Source organism: Nothoprocta perdicaria, unplaced genomic scaffold (genome assembly GCF_003342845.1).
Source record: "Nothoprocta perdicaria isolate Ctin4 unplaced genomic scaffold, notPer1 scaffold_41, whole genome shotgun sequence".
Taxonomy (NCBI): domain Eukaryota; kingdom Metazoa; phylum Chordata; class Aves; order Tinamiformes; family Tinamidae; genus Nothoprocta; species Nothoprocta perdicaria.
Genome location: NW_020455655.1, coordinates 1,447,842 through 1,464,069, shown reverse-complemented (window position 1 = coordinate 1,464,069; position 16,228 = coordinate 1,447,842). Strand labels below are relative to the sequence as shown.

Sequence of the window (16,228 nt, the reverse complement as noted above, 5' to 3'; positions counted from 1 at the left end):
ACCTTCACTGATTTATATAKTTCAAATCACATTTCCTGATGCACTTAGTTTGAGAGGATGACATCTTTGCTGAGGCCTCTATGCTATGATCCTAGGAATTTGGAAAGAGAATTGTTTCAGTGTTAGGAATTCTAGTTTCATTTCTGTCTATAGTGGTTCTTTTCACTGAGATATGCTCCAAAACCAGCTTTTCTGGGAAGAAGCATGCACTGCATACCTGTGAGTTGCCTGTCAATATCATTCTCACCTCCCTCTCTGTCATGAAAATTCTGKGGATCTTCAGGTGTACTCATTGGTGAGGGCTCTCTCTCAGCTTCCAGGCTTGGCAGCCTCCAGTGCAGGGATTTACCTATTCATCCAGCCTGCTGTCTAAAACTGAAGAAGGGAAGGAACATTTAAGGTCTGTAAGGTAGTAAAAAGTGCATATTTTTTAAGACGAAAGTCTTCATGAAGCAGATGTGTTCACTCTAGATTCTTYGAATTTCAAAAGATGTTATACAGCTTTTTTGGAGCGTGAGTTTATTTGGCTGCTTTTTTGTTAGTACAATGSTATTTAGAAACCATCACTTCCTATCAGTCTTCCTGTTTTTTTTTTTTTTGCATTATTTTTACTTCATTACACAGTATTTTAAATCGTTCACACTGCAGTCAGAGACAGTAGGATAATCAGAAGTGCTCTCATTCATGTCAAAGGGACATTTATTAATGACTTCCTTGTGAGCAGAGTTGAGGCAACAGTTAACATTCTAATACTTCCAAGCAGCATCTTTGTTTTCCTGGAGGTTTTTTTCCCTAGCTGTTCAAGGATCTTACCTTTAACTCCCCTTTCACATGATTTCTCTCTTCCTGAATCACTAGGATAATTTTCCTGCCAGCAATTCTGAAAGACTTCAAGATCTGAAATCAACTGTAGACCTACTAACCAGCATCACATTTTTTCGAATGAAGGTATTGTACTTTATTTGCATAAAGTCTATTGAAAAAATGCTGGATTTATTTATTTTCCAGTAAGATTAAGGAATGTCTTTACTAATCTAGTTTCTAAATGCAGTTCATCCACTTTAGTTTTGAATCTCTCAGTTAGCTGAAACTTGTTTTTTGAGAAATAAGCAAATGTCTTCTCCTTTTTTTGGTTTTACCACTTCTGAATGCAACAAGAAATTTGCCTATTTAATTAATATTACTTCAAGACATGTAAAGTGAAATTGGTTGGACCACTTTGGTTGAAACGTGTGTCATATAGAATGTTTTTGTAATAGTTTCATAGTATTATGTGTCAAACAGCAAAATTAAGTCTGCTGAAATACACTGCATACTACCCTTGCTTTAGCCATTTGAAATGTTGATATCTGGATGGTCAAGATCTGAAGTATTTTTAGAGTGGAAATTAGTACAGTTAGTACAAATTAATATTATTGGATTAGAATAAGGAAACACGATTGAGGTTTACCTCAGTTATTTGTGATTGCAGTGTATTAAGCACTGTATAGTGAGAATTAAAATGATTCATTAAGGTGAAGTCCAAAATATTGTATCTCATACTGGAGCAAAAAGCTGAAGTTTTTACTTTGAAAAGTGAGAAGGGAAAGCATTTGTGCCTCCATCATGTTAATAATTCTGGTAAAATTCAGTGATACAACTTCATATTAACTTCTGCTTGTGTTTTGATCACCTCTAAACTAAGATAGCCTTAAGTCAACATAATATAAATGTTAGTTTTATCATTACTATATTTCATTACTTTTCATCTTATATTAGAGAACTGTATTCATTATAATACTTGCATTTATTTGTTTCATCTAATTCTGAAATTCTCACGTTTTGTGATTTTTGTGAAATATTTTATTAGGTTCTTGAGTTGCAGAGCCCACCTCGAGCCAGTACTGTGGTGAAAGATTGTGTTAGAGCCTGTTTGGACTCAACTTACAAATACATTTTTGACAATTGCTATGACCTCTACTCCCAGCTAATGGATCAGGTAAGGTTAATGTGGTTAATGTGGAGTTTGTTCATTGCTTATTCATGAGCAAGCTGTTCCTCATTCATTGTTGTTAGTTTACGGTAAGAAAATACAAACCATCCTGGTGTTGCTTTATACTAAAACACTCCAGTTATTTTTATGTTTAAAAAAAAAAAAAAAAGCAACATACAGTAAATAAACTCACAGAAGGTTACAAAAACTGAAATGATGAATTTCATCATGAAATTCCAGCAGTAGATTGTTATCATATTTGTATTCTACATGTAATACCTGTGAGAACAAATATATTAACTAAAAAAGAAGCTACAACTTCYAGCTAGAGTTTTCAGAATTCACAGAAAGGCAAAAATATCAATATAGCACATCAGAGTAGTCACTCAGTGGCCAGATAATAATGGTTCCACCTTGTTTAAAAAAAAAAAAAGCGTTTTCAACACTTGTTTTTATTTCTCATCAGAGCAAAAGGGAGGCCAAGAGTTTGTCGAAATGCTTGGGTCAGAGTAAAGAGTATCACTATGCAGTACTATATAGATGGTGTGTGAAAGTCAGAACACTGAAACTCAGAATCTGGGGGTTCTGTTTTGTCCTTCAGAAATACCATACACAGGACAGGAAGAGCAATGTCAGTACTTAAGCAGTCTCTTCCTGCAACCTACATTCTTTCCAACTCTTGTGCAAAATCAGACACCAGTAATGTGACATAGGGATTAGTTTCACTGTAGATGAAAATGCATTTTCTGAGATTCAGGATAAGTTTGGAAAGTAATGGAGTGATGAATATTAGCAGGTACACCACACCATTTACAGGGAGATACTTCGACATGTATGCTGTAGCACTTAATCTCTCCTCAGTTCTGCATTTGTTAATCTCCTTTTTTGTGATACTTAGGGTTGATGAATAATCTGTAGAAACAAGTTTTACCCCAGAATTACTTGGACTGAGATACCTTATATTTATTTTATTTTCTTCAGAAGAATAATGAACAAGAGTTAGGAGGAGAGAGAGTGGGTTGTGTAAAGAAAGACTAGGAATGGTAGGTGAGGATATTTTGACACTTCTGAAAAAAACTGAAATAGGTACAGGTTTGTTAAGCATAAGTTACCATTAGCTTTAACTTTGAAAGGGTGGATGGGTATGTAGAGCTACCCACATCGCCAAATGCATTTTCATTGCTCATTATACTTCTCAAATCTCATCTCTCTTTTCTCTCTGAGATGCCATTTTCTGTCCTTTTACGTTAATAGATTCGTAGTTTTAAAATGGTTGTTTTTCAAGTAGTGTTGGCCCTTACCTTTCAAAGGAGGACTGTCCTTTGCTTGTTGTCCTTCCTTGAGAATGTGTTTAGTTTGAGAGCATTAGACTGGTAAATCTCGGTAGAGAGGAGAGGTGATTATTTGTTTAATTGTATCCAGTGCACTTTTACTCAGATGACTGCAGGTAACACGGTGCTCACTTCCCCAGCAGCTTTAACCCTAAACTAATCAAGAAGCACTTTTGAGTGCTCATATACATGCTCGTATTCTCCAACAGGTATTTTGCAAACTACTCAGAAGTATGAATTTGTAGAATGAGCAGCTTGAGAGCTCCGTATACAGTATTTGMTATCATAAACAGTCCTGTTTTCTTGCTAACATCGCCTCTGCAATATAATATTAGTCCTTTTCTGTTAGATAATACAGATTCCTGCTAGATTGGATATTGTTTAAGTCTGCAGAGTTTATCAGCAGATGTGTTTTAATCAAAGCTCATTTTGGGTAATCTCACTTATGCATAGTATTATGGTACCTGTGCAGGCTTGCTTGCTTTTTAACGTTTTTTTTCTCTGTATTGGAAAAATGGATTAGCTTCCATTTTGATAGATGGATTAAAATGAAGGGATATTGTAGTCTTTCTTCTCTGGGAGAGAGTGTAAAACAAGTTTAAAATGACACCTATCTCCAAAAYAGAGTTTTGAACCAGAAGGATGGACAAGGTGTCTTTATTTATATATTACACAGTTATTTTCATGTCCTTGTACTTACGATAGAACAGTGTGAAATCTCAAAAAGTTTCCATGAATATTCACTCAACTGGAAAATTGAAATAACTGCAGCACCTCTGTATTTACTCATCTCTTCTGTTATCTTTCAGCAAATACTCCAACAGATAAATTTGCATTTAGGAATTTTAACCAAGCAAATGTTTACAAGTTATGGATTTATGAACACTAGCAAGNAAACCAGAAAGCAAACTCTTGAATTAGCATAAATAGACCATAATCAAAATAACTCAATGCTAATTGTATTCAAATAATAATCAATTATAATCTTAATAACTGATAGGAAAAGTTTCTATTTCACAGTTGGTGGGAGGCAGTTCTCAGGAATCTAATTTAATGACTCTAATAGAGAGATGAGTAAGATCATTCAAATTACTACCTGGATTCTGCACCAGCTCTAGGATTGCATAGAGGTTGTCTTCTGTGTTTTTTTTTATTTTTTTAATGCATTTGCGCTTGCATTTGCCCTAATGGTCTGTTGGTGTCTATAGCTGTGCAAGTTTACCAATGAATCCAGATATGCTGCAGACTGGTTTAGGTGGTATCATAGTTACGATAGTGAGGCAGTAACCACTACTGTTGTCAACATCTTTTATTCCTGCCCATCATAAAGACGATCACAGTTAGAAAGCAAATACCTTGCCACAATGTATCACCCCAAATGGATGGTATTAAATCTGGAGGTGAAGCATGAGAAATGGAAGCATTCTGCAGCAACAGCATAGCTTTTGAAGCAATAAGCTTTGCAGGTGATTGTTTTTCTCTGAAATATTATTATAACACAACACATTAAAATTATGAAACAGGGAATAAAGTTGTGCAGTAGTGAGAGCTGTCTACCTCAGGGAGTCCTGTTTTTCAGGCATGGAAATTTCAGTATCAAATAATCATTGTTATGGGGAACTTTACTATATTTACAAATTGCTTTAGATCTATTGAAAAGCTTCTTAACTTTTCTTCAGAGCTAACAGGCAAAGGGGACTTCCAGACCTCTCCTTAGGTTATAGTAGTTTGTATGATGGACTGTGTTAGCCAGAATAATAAAAAAATCTTTGATAAAACGTATTAGAACAGTACACTTTTTTCCCCTGTGATTTTTAGAACCCAGTTCTGAGGCTCCTCTACCCTGTAAAGACTAATTCTTATAGATGAAATTGCTTGTCAGAAACTTGTCCAAGATGACAAGTCCAGTGCATGTAGTGGCAGCAGAGATCAGAGAAAGGAAGAAGTAACAAAAGTTGTCCAACTTCAACCTTGCAGTTGGAAAGGGCATAAGAAGAAGTCAACAAGTAATCTCATCTTGTTATCCAGATCCTTACAAGGATGAGTGTGAGAACAGCCATACAACAAACAGCCATTTGAAAAGAATCAAATCTTTTGATTGAGGTCGTATGGCTGTTCTCACACAATCATATCCTGTTTCTTATTTTGATCAAAAGTAGATACATTGGGAAACTGAGTGCAGCAGAAGGTGGAAAAGGTAGAAAGGCTCCTTTTGTGATACTCAGGTCATAGCTTAATATTTTATTCTAATTTCACTCTAGTGCACTAACAGAGAAGAGAAAGGCTAATAATTCTAAAATTCACACATTCTGGCTGTATTTTGAGTGATTGCAAGTAGCTTGTAAATATATGGTAGAAGATTCAGTTTCTATTCTTTATATGTACTTACATACCTAGACACATACATGCGTGTATGTATGTGTATATGTGTAAGCCTGTTTGTGTAAGTATGTATATAAATATACTAATGGTGTGTGTGTGTATATACACATGTAAATGTCATATTAATGAGTAATGGTCTTAAATGCTATACATACAGTGCATGTCATGTATACCCCATGTCATTTATATACATAGTCATTCTTAGCGTCTCCCAAATAAATTATCTCTCTGTTTAAAAACACTGTTGTACCACTAGAAGTAGCTTTTCATAGTCCATGGCTTCTTGTCTATATAATTTTATTCAGTAGCCTTGCAGTAATGAGAGCTCCAGCCTCAGCTTCCAGTTAGCTTCCATTCWACCATTCTTTATACAGAAAATATGATTTTCTGAATTTTAGTGGAAAATCTACACTTTTCYTTCCACTGGTATTTGGTCACTTGTGTGGTGGAACTGTGCACACAAATGACTTCTGAATGCCCTCCGATTTCTAATCTGCACTTCTACTTTTTTAAAGCCTCATGTCTGCCTGGAGACTTCTTTGCAAAGATTGTACAAAATCTCTCCAACTGTCTGGATTTTAAATTGAAAGAATAATTTTAACTTATCTTCAAAAAAAAAAAAAAAAGAAAAAGAAAAAAAAGGAGGATGTGCAGTAAAACTAGCCAAATCTTGAGCTTTTCCTCAGATATGGTCTCCCTGCAGATTACTGTCCAAAATCATGGGATTGTCTTTACCAAAGTTGCACCCAGGCAGGTGGTATTGATRTCAGAGTAAGAAGAAATAAAAATGGATCTACATCCTAACCAAACATTTGTGCCTTGCTATTCTCTGAGGAAATACTTYATGTGCTAGTGGTGTGCTGCTTAGCTCTTGGCTTTTGGAAGAAAATTCAGCCCATGGAAAAGGTTTTAGACTGCACTTGCTAAGTGTACACTGGCTCTGTTTTCTACAACAGCATTTCAGATAGGTTGGATGAATCTGGCACTAGCTGATGAGGAAAAAAATCATGTTAGGAATAGATTTTCTTTGTTATAGAAACAAAGTATTTTGATAATACRCACTATGGAAAGCCCTTGTGAGTGATGTTAATGCTCAGATAACCCGTTTCTGTTTTGAAAAGCTTTCTTGTTTGAATGGTGATTGTAAATTGCCTGTGATATTAGTCACACCATCTGTTATAGTTTCTTCTGAATCTAACCTTTGTTTCAGTCACTTTAGACATTGAAGCTGTAGCTTTTGTAGTTCAGCTATGATATAAAACACAATGATTAATGATAGYTTTCTAAAATATTCTGCAGTGACCACAAAACAATTTAACTTAAGTCTTGTTGAATTTCCCTTTCTGCTTTCTTAAACTCTCTTAATAGATTAAAGTTAATTGAGGTTAAGATGGCATGTAATTAATTCACTATAAGAATAACAAAGGACTTTGAAAAGATACAGCATTGTTCAAGTGGCCACATTTGGACTTAAAAATAGGAAAGACATGGTATATATATTTAACCTTTCAGGATAATAGGCATGCTTGTTTTCTTTGAGTTGAGTCAGCTGCTGATCTAGGAGAAAAAACTACCTCCTTGTCTATTGTGCGAAAGAGACCTAGCATGGGCAGATGTACACGAGCATGGCATAAATTGTATGYGTGTGTTCATACGGGCATACATATACCTGTTTTTTCATTTTATTTGGCTTGTTTTACAGAGTTGTTACTTATTAGACCTTGATAGGAATCTGATCCTTCTTTTAAGCCACAAAGTGAAATATATTTTTGTTTCAGAAATTAAAGTTCAGAAATTACATAAATTCATACATAATTCATACATTCATAAAACCAAACAATAGAGGAAAAGTATGGTTTGAAATGTACAGTTTGATTAGGTCAAAAAGTACAGAAATACTTCTCAGCCAGAAAAAAAAGAAGTACAGAAATGCTTATCAACAAAAGTCTGTAAGTAGTGAATATAAAKATGTACTTGTAACAATATAAAAAGGCTCAAAATACAGGCTTTCAGGCAAGGAGATTTCAAAACACTGCATTACTTAGCATATTTCAATTAATCACAAGAGAGTCATGTTGGTAATCCACTGATACATTAGTGTCCTTCTTTGTGAATCCTTTTTATTACAAAATTCAAGGAAGTTTTTCAGGTTCTGTGTGCTTAGGATGTGGATTTGATTGCAGTTCTTTTTATTTACACATACAATATCCCATTTTCCTGAATACAAAAGGAATTGGATGAAAAACTATGGTATTGCTCACAGCTTTAAAATCCTTCCAAGCACTACGCTCCTCAACCTCTCTTTTATAAATTCGTAGGTCCCTTTTCCTGGAACTTCTTTCTCTGCAGGCATTTTTTTTCCAGTTTCAAAACAACTTGCATTCAAAACTTCTATTCAGTTTCAAAACAACAAATAATTTAAGAATGTATATATGTATATAATTAAAGTGTGGGCATGGACTAAAAGTCAGATATGATCTTTGCTGAACTCAGTGTCTTTGAACTGTGTGTTTTTGATTTTCTCCAGAGTCAGAAATGGACTTTAATACATTCACTCTGAGTTGAATCGACTGGAGATAGTTTTTGTGCAAAATTTCTGAAAACTTTTAATGCCTTAGATTTCCCAACTAACCATTAATCCATAGGTGGAAATCACATAATGAAAATATTTTCTGTGATTTATTTAACCTAAAATGTATTACATTTTGTTTTAACAGGGTAAGAAACAAGAAGTTCCTCGAGAAGAACAGGGACCAACAACAAAGAACTTGGATTTTTGGGCACAACTTATTACCCTAATGGTCACCATCATTGATGAAGAAAAAACAGCATATACACCTGTCTTGAATCAGTAAGTAATTACTTTTCTCTTAAAAAAAAATAAGAATCATGGATTTGTTAAAGCAAGGACAGGGAATACACCAAAGACAGTAATTTTGCTTTAAATGTAATCTGTTGCTGTTAAATAYGGACTGCAGAAGTCACATAGTGTGATAAAGACATAGAGCTCTAATCGTTGAGCACATTGGGTTTGGAACAGTAAAGATACATGTTACATGACTGTCCCAGAAGGTTGCATTGCAAGRTACTGTGCAAGAGAAATAAATGTATAGAGAGATAAGGCAGAGAAAAACATCATATTAGTGTATAGTGTTAATATGCCCCACAGGTAGTGTGCACACACACAGCAGAGTTAGTGTATTTAGCCAGCAGGAGCAGACCTTCTTTAGCACCCTGACTGAGACTGCACACCCCCCAGAGGGCATAAGGACACGCAGTGTTCAGGGACACCAAGACGCTTGAAACAGCCRTGTGCGTGTTTGACAGCACAAACTGTAGAGAAACATCTTTAATCGCCATGATAGGAATGTCTTAATTTGCTTAGAACTGGCCTGGAGATGTGCAGTACAATTTAAAGTAAATGCTTTTTTCTTATTTATGTTCTGCTTCATACATCGATTCTTGCATTCTTCTAAGCTGGGTTTGATTGCATTCCATTGATCAGTGTATTTATACATAGTCCTTTGTTAGCGCTAGGCAGTGCAAACAGTTTCGTTACATTCCTGCTTGATTAAAATCAATAGAGGGAAGAAATTTGTAARTGGTTACCTTTTATGTGCAATTTACTATCTGTGGAGATGCAGAGATGATCATGTAGCAGAAACAGAAGAGTTAATTTCCTATGAAAACCCAGCGTATTCTCTTTATTAAGTTCTACCAAATAGCATTGCATGGTCGACTTACAAGTTGAGGATTAGACACTGTCACGCAAGTGAAAAAGATGGTTTTGACAGTAGTGTTTTGGATAAGCCCAGATTTTACAGTATTGCTCTAAGAGTGACAGAGAAATTGGGGAAATTATGTCCCATGAGACAGAAGTAATTGTAACAAGAGGAAACAAAATGACTCACAGAGCACTTTCCTGGTTGTCCTCTTGCTTCCCTGAGAAACATCAAAATGTCTGGCTTTCACAAGGATTAGAAAACCTAATATAAATCATGTTGTATGGTAAAATTGTTCTGACATGTCGTTTCTTAGGGATCCAATTTTGAAATTCTTTGTTGAATCAATTATTTTTACTTAGGTGATAAGGTGCAAACAATATAGAAATCCATGTATTATATAAATGCTTTAGAATTTATCCTTCGTTATCATTTCCCTTTAACAAGTTGACTGCTGTTGTTATCCTTTATATTCAGCTTTCTTTTCTTTTTTTCCGTTGTATGGTAAGCATTTTTAGCTGCTCATAGGTAGTAACCTTGTAACAGTAATAGTAATACTATTCAGTAATATCCATAAATCTCTGATTATTGGAAACAGGGAATCCAACATAAATTTTGGAAAGGAACATCAGAAACATCTAGTGTTTTTAGATAGAGATAGATGTTCAGTAGTCCATAAACACTAAATTAAAGTGTACAAATGACACTTTACATATTTTACTAACTGCTTAGGCACAAGGAAAGAGAGAAGATTGACTCTACAAGTACAGAAAGCCCAAATCTTAGTGTGTGTTCCCATACCATAAAGAAAAAGAATTTTTCTGCTATGCGTASTTCTCAGATCCCAGAATTGGCAGCGCGCACGAGGATGGCACGTGTAGCCCAAGATAATTGCACCTAGTTACCATGGTGATCTGGGATTAACTAGGTTTAAAATGGCTGTTAGATTCAGAATTTCATAATACAGAAGACTATAAGGTGGCTACCTCTGCTCTTTGCTGCTTAATAGCTCCCAGAATTACAGCTCCTCTACTTAAGAGAGCAGATCATGGCCACCATCAYCCTCTTAGAGCAGATTGCCTCAAAATGGAGCAGGCCTTTTTACAAAGTAGTYCTTATATGAGGGCTGCTTACTGCCCTTTCTCCAACTTGATTAAGAAATTCAAGTATGCGTGCTGTCTTTCTGATGAACATGGCTCTTGTGTTCATTCCRATAAATCTCCTCCCACAAGGTGGGGAGTAAAAGATTAATTATCTAAATGCTATTTTTAGTTTTCTTTCAAGGAATTTAATTTGAGAGGGGAGTTGGAATATACTCTAGTAATTGTATTCCTGGAGTACAATTAAGATAGAGCCTATAATATAGAAAGAAAAAAGAAAAATTCCACTTCTTTTGCCTGAACTGAAATACAGGGGAATATAATCTTGTTTTCATTAAAWTGAGAAAAATGTGATATGGTTCAGCATTTATTTTTTTACATAAGGGTGTATGTAGATTTTTGATTCCTTATAACAGAAACAACAGACATCTTGCTTAGAACAACCAGATCGGCTGTAGCACTGAACTGTGATCCTGTGCATAACAGAAAATGATCCTAAGAAATTTTGGGCTGTCTACTACTTGCTTTTGGAATTGAAAAATAATTTTAATCCTTTAGTGATGGATGGTTTCTCGTTACACTCATTCATCTTCTGGTGAAACTACCCTAGCATCAAACTAAGGAAAGGTGAATCTGCTCAGCAGAGTGTATCCTTAATTGTTCTGTATTTGATTGGAGAGCCAGAGAACTTCACAAGTTTAACCACCTGAGTCTGTGAAGAATTTAACTGTGAATTTTCAAAACATTGTGGGGGTTGGGAGTTTAGGACCTTTCCTTCATGAGATTTTTAAGCTTTGATGAATTTTGTTGAATTTTGTGTTGTATATGTATTTCATATATGTCAGAATTGGTTTTCAGTTGTGACACCAAATGCAGATAAATCAGTAGTAACTGCTGTGAACCTCTGTCATGTGAATATGCCTATTTCATATGCAGGTCATTTTCATTAGTTTTAGCCAGAAAGATGAATTACAGTTGAAAAGAACAGTACTGCTGCTCTTGACATTTAGAAGCAAATTTGATTCATTAAAAATATTTCATGTACATATTATTAGAAGGAATATTTTCTGAGCAGAATAGTGCTGAAGAGTAACAGGCGTGTTAAAATCTCAGTCATGTTCATCTGTGCAGTCTACTGTATTACTGCTTATTGTACAAATTCATGGCATGAGGTTTTTTTCCAGTGCAGTGGTTCAGTTTGGTGAGATACTGAAGTATGGCTGAGGAAAAACGATTTTTTTCCCTCTAATAAAGTGCAAGGAACAAGGAGGGACAAGCTGTTTGTGGATAATCAGGGGTACACATCAAATGAATGCTAAGTCATCAGCTGCAATTTTATAGTCTTGCTTATTTCTCATTTTTGCTGAATATTCATGTGTGYATATGAATACATATTTTTATATATAAAATAGTGTGTTGATATGCAAACACACACACATATGTATATGAAATACTGTGTTTATATGCATACACACACACAAATACATACTATGCACATTAAAACAAATTAGAATCCCTGTCTTGGTAGGTGAAGGGACTCAGAATAAATCTGGGACTGCCTATGGTAGAACCTTGGCCTGGTCACTTCTTTTCTGTCCCCTTCCCCATTCTCTGTCCTTTCTTCTTAGACTGTCAATTTTGAAGGTCAGTGATTGTTTCTTATTACATATTTTAAAGTTCCTGTGTAGTAGTGTATTAATTTTTTTAACCTGAATATTTTTAACCTATCTGAAGTCTCTTTAAGTGCTACTGTAATGCAAGTAATAAATTATGTATTAATATTACATGAGTAAGCTTAGAAACTTGATGAACCGTATTAAAGTAAATGGAACTACCCATGCATAAGCTATCTCTGAGGATAAATCTTGGTTAGAGTTAGGGAATACTGTGCTATTCACCCTTCACCTTGTTACTGAAAGCATTTTACTATGCAAAACGCAGATACCATTTCAACAATTAAGGACCTTAAGAAAATACCAGATCATAATGCCTTTATAATTTAAGCTACTAGTGCGTTGAGTTGTATTTGGCATAATAACATACYGATTTACATTGGGAAGATCATAGTCTGCTGACTGAAGGAGATACAGCTCCCTTCTGATCTGAACCCATGAGACTGAACTGKCAGTGGTGATTCCAATTTGGGTTGTCCAGTATGAGATAAACATCATCAGACTGGAAAACTGGTGGAGGAGGAGCACCACCAAGGTGATCAGGGCCCTGTGACACATGATGTGTTAGGACAGTCTGAGGTAGCAGGGTTCAGCTGGAGGGAAAGGCAACTAAGGGCAGTGCTGATTTCAGTCTTCAAATTCCTAATGCATTKTCACATGGAAAAGGCAGAGCCAGATGGTTCTGGGAAATGTACAGCAAAAGCATGAACACAATTTGCAGGCAGGAAAAATCTGATCAGGTAAATGGGAGAAATTCCACATTACACCAGTGAGAGCTGTCAAACTCTGGAACGTTTTGCCCAGACAGGTTGTGGTATCGTTGGGTTTGGAGATGCTCAGAACTAGGCTGAATTGATCCAGAGCAGCCTAATGTGACTTTGAAATTCTGTCTACCTTGAGCTAGATCATCTTCAGAAGTCCATTTTAGCACTAATTTGTTTAATAATTCTATAAAAATAGCTAAAAACAATATCCAAGCAACTATCACTGCAGCCTCTACTGAATGCCTAGAGAATGTGTGTGTATTGCTGTCATTATTGCTCTCCTGACAACATAGTTGTTTAAATAGTAGCCATAATACAGTCTTCATAGTTTTTTTATCAGTCACAATTCTACCCATCATAGTTCTGTGCTATTCTTGATACAGCTTTTATTTCCCTTCCTTTAATATTCAGAGCAAATCTTTTGTCTGCATGATGTGTTCTGTCAATCCTGTACAATTTGTACATTATTCATTGAAATAATAGCTAAGTGCAATTATGCATAAATATTACTTATGTAAATTTAAACCAAGGGGAAAATCTATTCCCAGGTTTTTAATGTTAACAAATGCAGAAAATGGTTGTAAATTAAAAAAAAAAAGATTAGATTTTGCTTTTCATATMATTCAAGAACTGCTCTATCAATTAAACTCTTATAATCATTGCCAAATCTCTGTAAACTAGCAGTATTTGAAAAATATAAAAATAGATTATCTACACAGTATAGCTTTAATATCTCCATGTAATTCTATTTTCAACCGTTATAATCAATATTTATGCAAAAGAAATTCTAATCATGGTAGACAAATTTGGTTTATTCATAAATTATTTTTATAAGCATTAAGATTTGTTAAGCAGTTTGTGGCTAATGGTTTTTGCAGTAGAAGATACTTGTGCGGTTTGAAATTGTTATACATCGACAAACAGCATAAAAAATGCAAAGCAGAGTAGTGGAACAAACATTTATTTTCTTGTAGCAACACAATTCATATGAATGACAGAATAAAAGAAAGTCATGAATCACATATGAATTGGTTATTGCTAATGTGTCAAAACAATGTTTGTCACCATTTGCATTGTTTTGCACCGTTCACAATTGAGCGTGTCTGTCTAAGCTGGGCAGAGCTGCAGTAATAAATCATCAAGCCCATGAAGGTAGTATTGAAAGCTTGAAGTTTAGCTTGATTAAAGGAAGCCACCTAAAACTGCTCTCATGTGAATGTTGTTCTTACTGCAAAATGAGTCATAGTGTTACTTTGTGGAAAACAGAAGGGCTAGTTGTGAAGCCAGTGTTGTATAATTGCAGTAAGCAGATAAATTTACTTTCTGAATTAGGATTAGATTCTATAGAAGTCAGATGATTAAATGGTATTAAGCATTCATGAAATACATGGTAAGTTTAGCTGAAACCTGTGGTTGGGATGGGAATGGGTCAGATGAAGTGCAGTAGTTTAAGAAACATAGTAAAAGTGTAATTGAAAATTGTGCATGTACTTTCACAAGTTAAAATATGTATATATCTATATGTACCTCTAGTCAAGCAAATACATTTTTATCAAATTCAGTCTGGCATTATGGCCATTACAAACAGACAAAATGTGGTATTGGATAATTCTTTATTAAGGAGAGCTTTAAAACTTACTCCTTTTTTGTTAGAATTATTACAGCATATTTACTTAATTTTATTAAATTTTCAGTATGAGATGAAAATACTCTGGATCAAATTCTCTGCTTTGTAAAGCGGTGCAGTGGACTCAAGCCAAAAGCCACACGAATCTGTTTTTCTTTATGAATTTGTTTTTTAGTGATTTTATATATTTATGGCGAAATGCTAGTTCATATAGGTCTCACTGCATCATTATAATGCAGTTGTTTTATGGGTCTGGGCTTCTGTGCAGTACTTCCTTCTGTTGATCTGGGTSATCTGCTTTCCTCCTCTTCTGTGCCCTGAAAGCGTAAAACTATCAGTGTAGTCTATCACTTGGAAATGATGCAATATATGTCATATTGCTTAGCCAAGACCCTAGCATTAGGTTATGGTTGGTCAGCTCATGTAATGTTACAAAACAGAAGATACTGTAAAGTACATACAAAAGGTGTGTTATTTTGTGGAAATTATTACTTTGTGGAAATATTTGCCTTTCTAATACACATCTGTAAGCATAATTTATAGCAGCGGGTGCACTGACGGAATGTGATTGATTGCAGGTTCCCTCAAGAGCTGAACATGGGAAAAATCAGTGCTGAAATCATGTGGACTATGTTTGCCCAGGATATGAAGTATGCTCTGGAAGGTAATTAATACTAACTATTAATTATATTAGCTTCACTAAGAAGAGACTTTAAAAATCCCAGGAATCAGTAGTTCTCTTGTATAAAATCAGTAGTTCTCTTGTATAAAAAGTGGCTAAAGAAAGCCGATATTAGTTGTAAAATATAGTAACTGTATATAAATTCTTCTCTAGCTTCAGATTGTTCATTCCTTGACAGGCAAACCCAGTAAATTTAGTAATAAAGTACAGAAAAACATACTACTTCTAAGGCACTTTTACTGTGCCTTAAATCATTAGATTAGATTTTAATATGCTGCAGTGATTGATGCCAATAAAGGTTTTCTCTTGGAATTCAGTGGGATTAGGAGCAACACCTTAAATAGCGTCACATTCAATCCAACCACTTTTAATGGAGTTCTTCATTAAAATGCACTGTGTTCTGCTATGCCAACCTTCCTTCCAAGTTATGAACGTAAGGTACCATCTGTTCCTGTGTATAGTCCAGGGGCTGTTACTGCAACCTTTGGCTGATGCAGTTTAGTCTTAATCTCCTCAAGCAGCAGCAGCATGTTACCTTTTGTGCTATGAACCTGATTCCTTTGGTCAAGAAAAGATGAAGTAGTTCTACATCATTTGCAAAAGGGTCATTGACGTGACGAATAATAAATTTAGCTTGACCTAGATTCTAGATTTCTGTTTCTTTCCTCCTTGCATTCCCTGATATATCAATATCCAGCCCTTAGTACCATCAGCGTAAATTCAGGGAGTATGTCCTAACTCTGTTCACTAAGAGAATCTCAATAGAAGAACACTCCATTCATGCTCTGCTCTCCCTCTTTTCTTTCTAACTGCAGTGAGATGGACTGTTCAGGCCAGGGCCCCTGAGCAGCCAAACTTGCATCAGCTCCACAGCTGCTGCTGGCAAGAGGAGAGTTGCATCTCAGCCGTGCTGTTTGGCCCCTTGCAACAGGAGCCGGTAGACTCTGGAGCGATGCAGTGTGCGCTCTTGTGCCT

At 35.4% G+C, this 16,228-nt stretch overlaps 1 protein-coding gene across 1 annotated transcript in view; it reads left to right on the top strand.

Annotated features, from left to right (window-relative positions):
- The window catches only part of UNC13C (unc-13 homolog C), a 113,353-nt gene that overhangs the window by 51,238 nt on the left and 45,887 nt on the right, over positions 1-16,228 (top strand). The window contains exons 15-18 of the mRNA XM_026045785.1: positions 859-948; positions 1,850-1,978; positions 8,403-8,536; positions 15,150-15,235. Of these exons, the coding sequence (XP_025901570.1) occupies positions 859-948; positions 1,850-1,978; positions 8,403-8,536; positions 15,150-15,235 (439 nt within the window). The remainder of the gene's footprint in view (positions 1-858; positions 949-1,849; positions 1,979-8,402; positions 8,537-15,149; positions 15,236-16,228) is intronic.